The sequence below is a fragment of the Monodon monoceros genome, unplaced genomic scaffold (genome assembly GCF_005190385.1).
Source record: "Monodon monoceros isolate NGI ecotype Baffin Bay Population unplaced genomic scaffold, NGI_Narwhal_1 Super_Scaffold_8, whole genome shotgun sequence".
NCBI lineage: Eukaryota > Metazoa > Chordata > Mammalia > Artiodactyla > Monodontidae > Monodon > Monodon monoceros.
The window spans coordinates 28,369,492-28,383,053 of NW_021703785.1; the positions used below are offsets into that span (position 1 = coordinate 28,369,492).

The window sequence follows — 13,562 nt, forward strand, 5'->3', positions numbered from 1 at the left end:
AAAAAGAAACCCATCATTATGAAGTTTATGTCACGGATCATTAGGCGCCAGTATCTATGTCTCACGATTTCTATATACAGTGAATCTTGTTTTGGAGAACTTTTTCTTACAGATATTTTTTTTCCATGTCTGTCTGCCTGTCTATTTCTGTCTCTGAATGTCTCTCTTAAAATAAAAATATAATGGATTCACCATTATTATTTCCCATATTTAAAACTTTCAAAAGTAAAACTCATCAAAGGAAAATATTAATTCATGTATTTAAAATCTTTTATTATGGGTAATATTTTTTACAGTGTGATTAAGAACTAGAGGCAAGAACTAGAGCCCCACTGCCTGTATTTAAATCCTAGTTTCATCACTTACTAGCTGTGTGACTTTGGGCAAGTTACTTAACTTCTCTGTGCTGCAGAGTCCTCATCTGTAAAATAGGGATAATAATGGCACTTACCTTATGAGGTCATTTTAAGGATTAATTTAATTAAAGTAAATTACAGAAAGTACTCAGGACAGTTTCTGTTAAATAATAAACATCAATAAGTGTTAGTTATCACCCTGTTTGATTCGTTAAAAAAACTCATTTAACCAAATTGTCTATAAATATAATAGATTCATTATACAGTTGACCCTGGAACAACGTGGGGGTTAGGGGTGCTGACCCTCCTCACAGTGGAAAATCCAAGTATACCTTATAGTCAGCCCTTTTTATACCTCCCTATACTGGTTCCGCATGTGTGGATTCATCCAACCTCGGGTCGGGTAGTACCGTAATATCTACTGTTGGAAAAAATCCCGTGTAAGTAAACCCAGGCAGTTGAAACCTCTGATGCTCAAGGCTCAACTGTATTTGCCCAGTTTGCTGCTAGAGCTCGTTTTATATATCCTCTGTACATTATGAATAAATATAAACATGCCTTACATCTTTATCATGAAGGAAAATGTTAAATATGCTGTGCGCTTGAGGAACTATGGAAGCCGCACAGCAAACGGAGATGGAGGAATGACCACGGTTCAGTGCCCTGATGGCGTGACGTTTACATTCAGCACGTGCAGCTTGAGTAGTAATGGCACAAATCAAACCAGAGGACAGATTCCACAGATCCTCTACTACAGGTAGGTGTGTGTATAGAGATCAGGGAGCTTCTGCAATGGTAGAACATGTGCAATTTACTACCAAGGTACAAAACGCTAAATGGGCAGTGATAATTGTATTATACAGCGTATCTTCATTGCACTTGCTAATTTGTTTAAAAAGATCTCATTTTCATATGTAAATTCAATGTTTACTTTAAAATGTTCTTTGTCATTTCTTTAATATCTTTGAAATGTTTATATACTGGGCATATGTGCTTGGGCATATGTGTTTGTTGTCACTCTTATAGTTTTGTGGTCTGCATTTTCTAATTTTAATGGAATTTATTCATTTTTTTTAAATACCAAAAGTTAATGATCAAATCATCTCTACCAAAGTATTGTTGTTACCTTGAACCAGTTATCCAGTCTGCAAAATATTTTGGTGTCTGTGAATCTAGTCCTTGGATCCCTAGAATATATAATGATGTATTTCTAATATTTTTAACTAAAGCCATTCCTTAGGTAAACAGTGGAAAACAAAGAATTACAACAATTTTGAGTTAAAAAAACACTTTTAAATATACATTTCTCACTGAGTCTGAATTTTTCTTTTAGCAACTTAGCTGGAATCGTAGGTAGTAGTGAGTACCATTCACCACATTGGTCCTCAACCTGACTTGACATCAAATCACTGAAGTTGCATATCACTTTCAGAGGCTTACTGCTTCCTCTGTTTCCTTCATAAACAGTCAAGAGGACACTGCCTAGGCACAAAATGTTTTTCCCTAGATGTAGATGATCTGCTTTCTTTCTCCATGTAAAATAGAATAGAAATAGTAGGCATTAAATAGCTACATAGTGGCATGTTGCTGCTGAGATACAAAAGCTTTCTAATCTTTTTACCCTAATGAAAAACCTTTTCTGTTACACAGCCCCACAGTAAACAGTACATTATTCGCTTTCTCAAAAAGTAGATTGGAAGCCATATCAGACACAAAAGAAGAGTTATATGTTTCGAAAAGCTGGAGAGCCCCTTAAAAGCATCTGCTGTCCAGACTTTATATCTTACACAAAATACAGTGTTTTTGGTATTTTCCACCAAGGTTTAAATATCTTCAGCTTTAATTTTTTTTTGCGGTACGCGGGCCTCTCACTGTTGTGGCCGCTCCCATTGCGGAGCACAGGCTCTGGACGCGCGGGCTCAGTGGTCGTGGCTCACGGGCCCAGCCGCTCCGCGGCATGTGGGATCTTCCCAGACCGGGGCACGAACCCGTGTCCCCTGCATCGGCAGGCGGACTCTCAACCACTGCGCCACCAGGGAAGCCCAGCTTTAAATTTTAATTAATTAAGTTTTAAAAGATTAAAATCACTTGACCATTAAAACCATGCTACTCTGATGGCTCCCAAGTTTATATCCCTAGCTTCCATCTCCTCTGAGCCCTGGAATGAATATCCAGGTCCCTCTGATATCTTCATCTGAGTGACAGTAATGGAGATGGTGATGAGAGTTCCTATGTACTGAGCACTTCCTTTATGCCACGCAGTGCTCTGAGGGCATTCCTTGTCTTAGCTCAGTCAGTCCTCACAGGAACCCCTGTGAGGTGGGCAGTTTCCTATCCCTCCTTTACAGATGAGGGAACCTGAGGCCTGGAGTGGCTCCACAACCTGCCTGAAGTCTCACTCATAGTAAATTATGGTCCTGGGGTTTGTAGGCAGGAAATTGGACTCCAGATGACCTACCTTTAACCACTGTACCACACACACGTCCTCTTTACGGTTGGCTAATAGACATCTTAGTGGTACTCGTCCACAGTCCTCCTCCCCACCCACAGGTACAGGTACAGCAAACACCTTGGGGGCATTCTTGACATCCCTCTTTCCCTCACACTTTACGTCAGTAAGTCTTGGCAGCCGTACTTTTAAAATGTCCTACATCTGACCTTTTCTACCACTCCCATAATTAACAGTCTAGCCCAAACCATCACGCCAACCTGGGTAGCTACCTGGATAACTGGATCTTAGAGGAAATAGCTTCCAAACAAGTCTTCCTCCTTTCACTGCTGCTCTCCTACAGTCTGTCCTCCACCGCACAGCCAGAGTGACCTTAGAGAAATGTAAATCGTATCAAGTTCTGCCCTTGCTCACATTCCCCTCATAGCTTCCCCTTCCTATTCCAGGATAAAATGTAAAGTCTTTACTGTGGTTTTTAAACCTCATGTGATCTGACTCCTATTTACCTTGCCCACCTGTCACCCTTCACTCTCTCTCCTTTCATTCTAGTCGCACACACTCTTTCTCCTTTCATTCCAGTTCAAGGAACTCACCCATCTTGTTCCTGTCTGAACTTTTATCTTACTGTTCTTTTTGCCTGAATACTCTTCTCTCAGCTCAGATCTTTTTTAACACAATTCAGGCCTTTGTTTAAATAGCAGTTCCATCATGATCTTATTTAAAATAACTTTGTGCCCTTATCTGGCTTTATTTTTCTTTGAAGCCCTATTACTCCTTAAAACTATATAGCTCTATATTTACTTTTTTTAACTGGAACTTTTTTAACTTAAATGAGCTGTGATCCAGATATGATTCCTAGAGTTAGATCGTGTTTTACCCACCATGTAAAATGATCTCATGTGTTACTTATGTTATAGGAGTGAATTCGATGGAGATTTACAATCTCAACTTCTGAATAAAGCCAATGAAGAAGATAAAAACTGTAGCAGAGCTCTCTCTGTGGTAAGCACTGTTGTTCGAGCTGCAAAAGACCTCTTGCACAGAGCTCTTGCCGTGGATGGTAAGACTTCTCTTTTACTTCCTTAATAGTCATATTTTAGATTCTTTATTCCCCAGCTTATGCACAGAGCTACTGAAGAAGAACCATCTTGTAGAATCCCAGAAGGTTTTATTCATTATAGATCTACACATATACGTACATTAATTTGGGATCAGCCATACTGCATACACCAATGCAGAATTTTTTAGAATGTTCAGAAGTAATGATTTTACACTGTAGTTTTCTTAGTTAGCCCATTAAGAGAAAAACTCTTGGTTAAACTGAGTCTTTGCTTCTTTCAGTAGTCAAAAAAACATTTCGTTTTCTCCTTTAGACCTGTTTTTCTTTCTCTGTGTTCTATTTCTAGCAACAGTATCACCATTCATCCAAAGGTCTGGGTAATCCCAAACATCTCCCCAGATTCACTTGTCTCATTTGAGTTCTGTAAATTCTTCCACTGGAAGTTCTCCAGTTTGTATTCTCCTCTCTATCTGTTCTCCCATAGTTCAAGTTGCCATGGTTCAAGCACATGTCCTCTTTTTCATGGGTTGATAACATCCTAATAATCTCCCTGCCACCTTTCCCCCACTCCCCATCTAGTTATCTAGTCATCTTCCACACTGGCAGCAGAGTTACATTTACAAAAACATTACTGTTAGCTATAACATTTGTTCCTAAATGTAGTTGCACATCAGAATCACCTGAGAAGCTTGCTGAAAATAAAGAATATTTGGTCCATCCAAACTAGGGGTTTAGGCTGAACTAAGAAACTATTGCCCAGCCTACTCTGATGCAACAGCAGATCTAGAAACAAGTATTTGGAAATAATTGGCCTTCAATATAAAGGTCTTCATAACGTAGATTCAACTTATCTTCCCAGCACCATGTTCATGGAGAAATAATTAAAATGTTCATCAGCGAAGTGCTTTTTCCTTGGAAAAAATAGAAGGCAATATAGCTAATAACAGCAAACATTTTTGGAGTACTTAATATGTGCAGGCATTGTTCTAAGCATTTTACATGTATTAACTCACTGGATCATCACAACATCCAGTGAGGGAAGTATTGTTATCCTGTCTTACAGATGAGTAACCTGCACACAAAGATTACGTAGTTTGCCTAATGACAGAAATATAGCTATGTGTTGCACCAAGATTAGTGGTTTAAAATCATGACCGTTACCCTAAGTTCTAATTCTGGCTCTGTCATTTTACAGGTGTATGATTTTGGATAATATACTTAAACACCGTGTGCCTTGGTTTCCACTTTCAAAAGGGGCGATAATAAAAGTACCTTATTGCAAGGATTAATTGAGATAATGTATGTAAAGCCCTTAGAGTAGTGCCAGGTCCTTTATAAGCACTCAATCAATGTCAAGTATAATTTTACTCAAGAGACTAGAATACAGGCTTAGTACAGCATATATACATTACAATGAAATTACCTTCTAACTATAGTTTTAATGCCTTTTTTAGCTGATGACATTCCAGAACTGCTTAGCTCTTCCAGTCTGTTTTCCATGCTGCTTCCCCTTATTATAGCCTACATAGGACCAGTAGCTGCTGCTATTCCCAAGGTGTGTGATTTAATTCTCTAACTTTGAATCTTTTTTGTAAATATAATTTTATTTAGACTTTATATCTTTCCTTTAAAAATACTAATATTTGAGGCATCTGGGTTACAGGTAACAAGCAGGTAGACATGTAAGTGGTAGAAGTTATTAAATAACTAATTCTCTGATCTTAGTATTGTTTACTGGATTACCATGCTTACTTATTGGCTTTACATTTGAAGAACTTGGGAATAGGAAATATATTTTAGAATATGATATGTAAGGAAAGCTTAAATTCACTGAGATCTTTAAAAGTTATAATGTCGATGCCAAATCTCCATTTTGAATAAAAATAACAATGTTAAAGGATAGGAGTATTGTAAAATTGTGAAATATTCAAGACATGGAAGAAATTATAAACTACTGATTCTTTGGCATAATTAAATTTGAGTAAAAGCTAGTTTACTGCAGGTCCCAAAAAGGCAGAAGGGTTTAAAAATATGGACTAGGCTATATGTAACATCTAAGGTAAATTTAAGATAAGTCTTTTTTTTTTCTTTCCATAGAACAGATTTCTCTTTGAATGAAAACTTAGCTAGAAGAAACTCTAAATAGAAATTCCGATTAATAAGTATAACCAACAATTATAGTAATTAATCTTTTTAAAGCAACTTTCACACTTATCTCATTTAATCATTTTTTTTTTATACTAGGTGGCTGTAGAAGTCTTTGGCCTTGTCCAACAGTTGCTTCCTTCAGTTGCCATTCTGAATCAGAAGTATGCACCCCCTGCATTCAATCCTAATCAGTCAACAGATAGCACCACAGGAAACCAGCCTGAACAAGGCCTCTCTGCCTGTACAACCTCTAATCACTATGCTGTCATAGAGAGCGAGCACCCTTATAAGCCTGCATGTGTGATGCACTACAAGGTGGGCACCTGTTCCTAGGGACAGTTTAAACTTAAAACTTCATTTGATGTTCTATACTGATATCTCAAAGGATACTTGGTCTCTGTTCAAGTATAACTTCTATATGTAAATAAAGAGAATCAGCAGGTGGTTAGACACTGTCAAATACACACCAGGGTTTAAGACAGTCTTTACCGTTAAAGAGTATAGTTTTATAGGGCTTAGGAAAGTTGTTCTCATACCTTTTTGTAAGTACAGGGCATGTGTAATGCTCAACTGCCAGTTATATATTGTAATAGTGGATATCAGCATTAAAATTTAAAAACCACTTTTTTTGAACTGATATTATTTGTACCACAGCCTGAGCTCTAAAAATTTACATACCCAGTGTAGGATTTAAAATACTATACATAATGTTAAAATGTACCTATAAAATATTTATAAGTATAATGTTGTTATTATAGAGTATCCAAAATCCTATTCCTTGCTTTCTAAATTGTATCACTTAAATTAAGGGAGAGCAAGAAAATTTGTCCACTTAAATTAATTATAAGTTTTAAGTTTTATGTGCTTGTAAAATATTCAGCTTTTTATTGTAGAATATGGTAAACATATGAAAGGTCAGCCTAGTACAGTTTACCCCTTTTCTCCATCATCCCAGATTCAGCTGTTATCAACTCTTGGTCAGACCTCTTTCATTTATTCCTCACCCTCTTTGTCCCTTTCACATTCATGGATTTTTCATTATGTATCTCAAAATGTAAGGGCCTGTAAAAAATAACCATGTTATTATCACACTTAAAAGAACGAATAATTCCTTTAGGTTATCAAATGTGCACATTTTAAGCTGTTTGAATTAGAATCCAAATAAGATTCATACATTGTGATTGGTTATGTCTCTTAAGTCTCTTTTAATCTGTTGATCCCCCTCCATCTCTCTCTTTTTTGTTTCCTTGAATTTTATTTAAGAAACTGGATCATGTGTTTTTTTGATAGGATCCTCGTCAGCTTGACTCCTGAGTCCTTTAGACACACCCCTTGTAGTCATTCATAACATCCTCACTCACTGGTGTAAGATGTTATAAGATGTTACCGGCTCTGGTATAAGACGTTATAAGAGCTTACACATTTCCTGCCTCAAATCTGAAACCCACCATTTTTTCAAAGTGCCGTGATTCCTTTAAATGGTAATGAGTCTTTAAAAGCCAAAATATGGCACTGGGAATGCTCATTTCTCCTGGGTTGTCATTGTTTCTAGATATTTATAGTGTATAGAACTAGTACATACACTCACACATAAACACACACGTATTTATATACACAGGCATATATTATTTGTATATATATTTAAGTATGTGGGTGTATTTATGAACAGACACATCTATGTGTATACGTATTTTTTTAAAGATAAAATACCTCATGAGTTTGTACTGTTGATACTCATTCAAAATAAGGACCACAGGATGTTACACCTGAATCTCCTTTCTCATAAACCAAAAGTTCCTGTTCTCGATGGCACTGGGAATGTTAGAATTAGAAAATCACTTAATTATTCATTCACTCTTTGTGTGTGTGTGTGTGTGTGTGTGTGTGTGTGTGTTTTGTCTTTTGGGCATATTCCCAACTAGGAAGTACAGAGAAATGACCATGTTTTCAAAGTAAGTGGGTATGGTCAACAACTGTGTTTTAAAGTAAACTGGAATAATCCCTCTCTCTGTGATTATGCTGCTCATTGGATCATTTATTTTATTTTATTCTAGATTTTTAGGAATTGCTTTTTAAGTTTTGTTTGATAATAGTTCAGTTACATAGTTTTAAGTCAAATCTGTAAAACAAAGTATATTCAAAGAAATCTAGCTTTTATCTCTGTCCCCTCATTCTGCTCCCTTCTTCCCTGTCATGTCTTCTTCTCAGGTAACATTTCATATTATTATAATTTTACAGTTTAGCCTTCCATTATTTCTTTTACTGTAAGCATAGACACACAAATACAGATGCAGATGTGTGTGTGTGTGTATTCATTCCTCATGTTTTTCAACTTTTTATTTCGAAGAATTTCAAACCTGTATAAAAAAGTAATAAGATTTGTGCAGTGAACACCCCCATATGCCCTTCACTTGGCTTCGTTAGTTAACATTTTGCCATGATTGTTTTATTTATCTATATTTATTATTGTCAGACCATTTAAGAGCAGGTTGCAAACATCATGACCCCTCACCTTGTTCCTAAGGACAGTGAAGTTTTCTGTATAACCCTAATGTACCAATCGAATTTAGGAAATTTAACATTGGAACAGGGTTATTACCACAATAAAGAGTAGTAGTATATCATGTTATAAGCTAAACATTTTGCCTTTTTTCCCAACAATGGTGTTCACAGAATCTTTTTAAACCCCGACCAGGATCCTGTTGGGTTCAAACATTGCATTTAGTTGTTAGGCCTCTTTGATCTCTTTTAATCTGCAGTAGTTCCTCAGCCTTCCTTCGTCTTTTATGACATTGGCATTTTTGAAGAACACAATCAGTGGTTTTGTAAAAATATCCTTTTAATTTAGATGTAATTGATTGTTTTTTAATGATTAGATTCACGTTGTGCGTTTTGGGTGGCAACACCACGTAAGCGTTGTCCTGTTCTCCTCAGTGCATCCCATCAGGAAGTACTTAGTCACTTGATTAAGTTGATAGCTCCACCAAAAAAAAATCTTTTTTTCCCTTTGAAAGTGTCTATGGGTAGATATCTATAGGTTAGAGACTGTGTAAAAAATACTGTCTCGGGCTTCCCTGGTGGCGCAGTGGTTGGGAGTCCGCCTGCCGATGCAGGGGACGTGGGTTCGTGCCCCGGTCCGGGAGGATCCCACATGCCGCGGAGCGGCTGGGCCCGTGAGCCATGGCCGCTGAGCCTGCGCGTCCGGAGCAACGGGAGAGGCCACAACGGTAAGAGGCCCGTGTACCGGAAAAAAAAAAAAAAAAAAAAAATGGTCTTTCAACAAATTTTAGTATCCATTGGTTATTCTTACCCAAATCATTCATTACTATAAAGACGGTGGCTTTCTAATTCTATTATTCCTCCCAGCTGGTGTTCTGTTGTAAAGGAGAATTTTCCCATCCCTTCCCCTTTAAAAGTTTATTTATTTATTTATTTTATGTGTTTATATCAGTATGGACTCAAAGATTCTCTTTTTTGCTCAGTGTTATAATCCTTTGCTGTCATTCAGTTTGATGCTCAAATTTTAATTGATTTGTCCTGGGAAAATCTGTTCAAGCTGGATTCTGTGTCCTTTTTCTGTGTTTTCATCAGATTTTGAGCACTTCTTCTTAGTTCTAGTCAACACCACTGAGGTCTTTTCTCTATACCCTTTTCATTTACATATACCACTGTGAATAATAAAAATATTGAATACTATATAAAATTAACAGTTTCTTTGCAAAAATTTTGTCTTTTGTTAATCCCACTGACATTAGGATAATCAAAGTACTTCATTCAGAAGTTGCTTGGGGTAGTTCATTTTATGTATATGTGTAAGTGGGTATATGATCAGTTTAATGTAAAGTTAGGCTTATTTTTTTATTTGTACTTAATTTTTATGAGTCTTATTCCTATCCTAGTTGATTTAATTTTACTTTTAAAATATGTGAAATATTAATATGCCTCCAGAAATAAAATTATACAAAATAACATACACAGAATTATAAGTCTTTTTCCTTCTCTGCTTCTCACTTACTCCAGTAAGTATCCTGGTGTATCCTTCCTGCGTTCTTTTTTGGAAAAAATCAGAACGATAGATAGATTGATTTAGTTGTAGTATTATTTTCCATCTTTATTTTTAAAAGGTAGCAGACTATGTATACTACTTCGTACTTTGCTTTTTAAATTTAACACTGTGTATAGAAGTCTCTCCATATCCATTTAAAGAGACCATCCTCATTCCTTTTTTACAGCCTCATAGTTCTCCACTGTAAAGACCTATCATAGTTTATTCAGCCAATCTTATGTGTGTGAGCATTTGGGGTGTTTTCATTTTTTTGCAATGAATAACTTTGTGCCTGTGTTTAGAGTTTTTTGTTTGTTTTTTTGTTTCCGTATTGTTAGAAGCATTTCTTCAAAGTAAACTCCTAGAAGTGGGATGGCTGAGTTAAACAAATATAGAATGAGGAGGCTTGTGCTCAATAGATCTGGGATTGCTGATTCAGAGAGTGAATGCATATGTAGCTTTGCTAGATGTTGACAGTTCCCTTCCATAGAAGGGACTTACATATGTCTTTTTTTTTTTTTTAATATTTTGTTTATTTATTTGGTTGCTTGGGGTCCTAGTTGCAGCAGGCAGGCTCCTTAGTTGTGGCATGCAAACTCCTAGTTGCAGCATGCATGTGGGATCCAGCTCCCTGACCAGGGATCGAACCCTGGGCCCCCTGCATTGGGAGTGTGGAGTCCCACACACTGCGCCACGAGGGAAGTCACAGAAGTTATGTCTTTTTGTGTCCCACCAACAATGTATGAGAATGCTTGTTTTCTCTCAGCCTCCCCAAAAGAATTTGTTGTTAAATTTTGGGCCTTTTGCCAATATAATGGAAGGAATGGTGGGAAAATGGTGTCTCAGTTTAGTTTTAATTCATGTTTATGTTATTATGAATAGAGTTGAGCTTTTTATTTAAATAGAGATTGTAAAAAATCCTCTACTAAAAATATTTGCCATCGTCCGAGGTAATTTTTTTTTAGATTAATATAATATTTAGGAAATTTCTTAAGGTTTATATCATGTCCTACAACCAGTTCATAGTTTACTACTTGACATGGTCCTACTTAACTGTAATTTGACTACCATTACAGCATTCCTTCTACCATAATGGTGACAGAAGCTTAAAAGTGGCCTTAAAAATATATGTAATTATGTGCCATCATAATCTCATATATACAGTAAAATTTCAGGCTAGGAAAATATAAAAATCTAGGCTTTTATCAAGTGTATAAGTGTGTGTGTATTTATATTTATTCTCATAATATATGAAGTTACAAAGTTTTTTTGTTAATGAAAAGAAACACTTGTAATGGATACTATGAATGGTAGATAACCTAAAAGTGACTAAAACCTTACATGTTAATGATTTATTAATTTCCATCAATGTATCCTTATATTTTACCTATCAAATTATATTGTGAGTTACTGACTTACATTCCTTAAATGCATACTGACTGAAGTGGAAAATTTATTATATAAACTCTTCCACAGGAAAGTCAGATAGCTGAATGTTTATGGAAATTAAGCAGCTTTGTAATTGTTTTTCTAATGATATCAGTGTGTACTTAAAAACATTAATGCAAATGTTAGATAGAAAGCAATAGATATTTCAAGTGAGGAGTCGAGACAATTGATACTGACCATTAATACCTTGATTTCTGATCATTTAATTCCTTACTTAAAACTTATTTTACAGTATGTTGAAGGCATCATCTTTACAGTATGATGTCCTGTTTCTAAACTAGACAAAACGCTAAAATCTGATTCATCTTGTGCGAGTGACTTTTTGCCTGTTGACCTCAGGTGACATTCCCAGAGTGTGTACGGTGGATGACAATCGAGTTTGACCCTCAGTGTGGTACTGCACAGTCAGAAGATGTCCTCCGCTTGTTGATTCCTGTCAGAACTGTTCAGAATTCAGGATATGGACCAAAATTGACATCTGTTCATGAAAATCTTAATTCCTGGATAGAATTAAAGAAATTTTCAGGATCCTCTGGGTGGCCTACCATGGTTTTAGTGTTGCCAGGTAAATTATTTTTTTGTTTTTGTTTTATATGGTAAACTATATGCATTTATGATAATTATGTTTAGTAAGGATACATCATTGAAAATGTTTATTTAATTTTTAGAAGAATTTCTTGAAGACCTGCTCTGTATCTGGATTGCAGTTGGGTAGTAAAGAAGACTCTCTGGGCATGGGGCATAACATGACCAAGTTTTAGGAAAGAGAATGTTTTGAGGATCTTGTGAGAAGAGATTAGCTTGACAAAAGCAGAGAGTTAACACTGAGGAGTGGCTGTCTGTGTAGTTGGGGCCAAACTATAGAAAAAGTGGATCAGGTATTTTATTTTCCCAGTAAGTGCTAAAATTTGAGAAGTTACCAGGGACTTCTTCCTTTCAAGAGAACTGGTGAATCACCGAACCCACACTGAGTTATGTGAAGTTATTGTTTTCGAGCTTGAGGGTGTATGTGGCCGGGTGGGTGGAGGCACTTTTGCCATTACAGTCTGTTGTTTTTTTTAACCAATTAACCATAACTACTCTTGTGATCTCTCAAACTAATAGCCAATTTGAATTTAGAAACTTCTTTCTTCTAGTCTTTTGTTTGTTTGTGGAGAAATCAGACAAAGCCAGAGTTTAGCCTAGAGAGGATTGGTCACTCTGAAACAGAAGAGGCTAACCTAGGTCACCTTAGTAATTGACGGATAATTGACAATTATCACTTGTGTGTAACTTAACTTAGGACATGTGATTAAGGAGAATTAGATCATAAAGAAGACAAACAACTGGCATGGTTCTATTGTTTATACTGTCGTTTTTTAAGCACAGCTTTGTTCAAGTAGATATAGGGACCCCAAAAAGGACTTGGTTTTTTTAGTACCTGATTTGTATTGCTACCTATCTTGACATAGATAAAAGTAAGGAAATTTTGATAAAGTTGTTTCAGATTTTGAACTCAATGTTAGCCTTTTTCTTAGGAAATGAGGCCCTTTTTTCACTGGAGACTGCATCAGATTATGTGAAAGATGACAAAGCTGCTTTCTATGGTTTCAAATGTTTTGCAATTGGATATGAGTTTAGCCCTGGACCTGATGAGGTGAGAATGAATTATCTTCTCATTCTGTTAAGGAAGATTGTGTTTCTAAGGGCTGCTGTTGACTTAAATTGTGTTTGCTCTCTGTATTCAAGAAGTCTGAAATTTATTTTAAGCTAGAGTGTATAATTTAAAGTACTCTGTAGTTTAATTTTGTGCAGTGGTCTGGTTTTGCTACTTTTAATATGTGAAGAGAATGGAGTCTGTGCAACATGACCCAGCCTTTAAAGACTTAGTATAGTTGTGCCTGTTCCAAACCTGCTCTGGTAGCTATACCTTTCTAAGTAAATTATAGAACCTAATTTCACCATGGGACTAACTTAGTATCTCTTCTAAATGTTTCAAATCATACAATAAAAAAAAAGTCAAGGTGAAAGACTGATCATGTTCCTTCAAAGTAATGAATGAAAAATTCTTTGGAC

General features: G+C 36.2%; 1 protein-coding gene across 7 annotated transcripts in view; it reads left to right on the forward strand.

The window, feature by feature from the left end:
* MYCBP2 (MYC binding protein 2) overlaps positions 1-13,562 on the forward strand; it is a 276,011-nt gene that overhangs the window by 153,390 nt on the left and 109,059 nt on the right. For all 7 annotated transcript variants that reach the window (XM_029210306.1, XM_029210307.1, XM_029210310.1 and 4 more), the window contains 6 exons: positions 935-1,113; positions 3,723-3,865; positions 5,320-5,420; positions 6,110-6,328; positions 11,847-12,072; positions 13,025-13,143. In XM_029210306.1, coding sequence (XP_029066139.1) covers positions 935-1,113; positions 3,723-3,865; positions 5,320-5,420; positions 6,110-6,328; positions 11,847-12,072; positions 13,025-13,143 — 987 coding nt within the window. The remainder of the gene's footprint in view (positions 1-934; positions 1,114-3,722; positions 3,866-5,319; positions 5,421-6,109; positions 6,329-11,846; positions 12,073-13,024; positions 13,144-13,562) is intronic.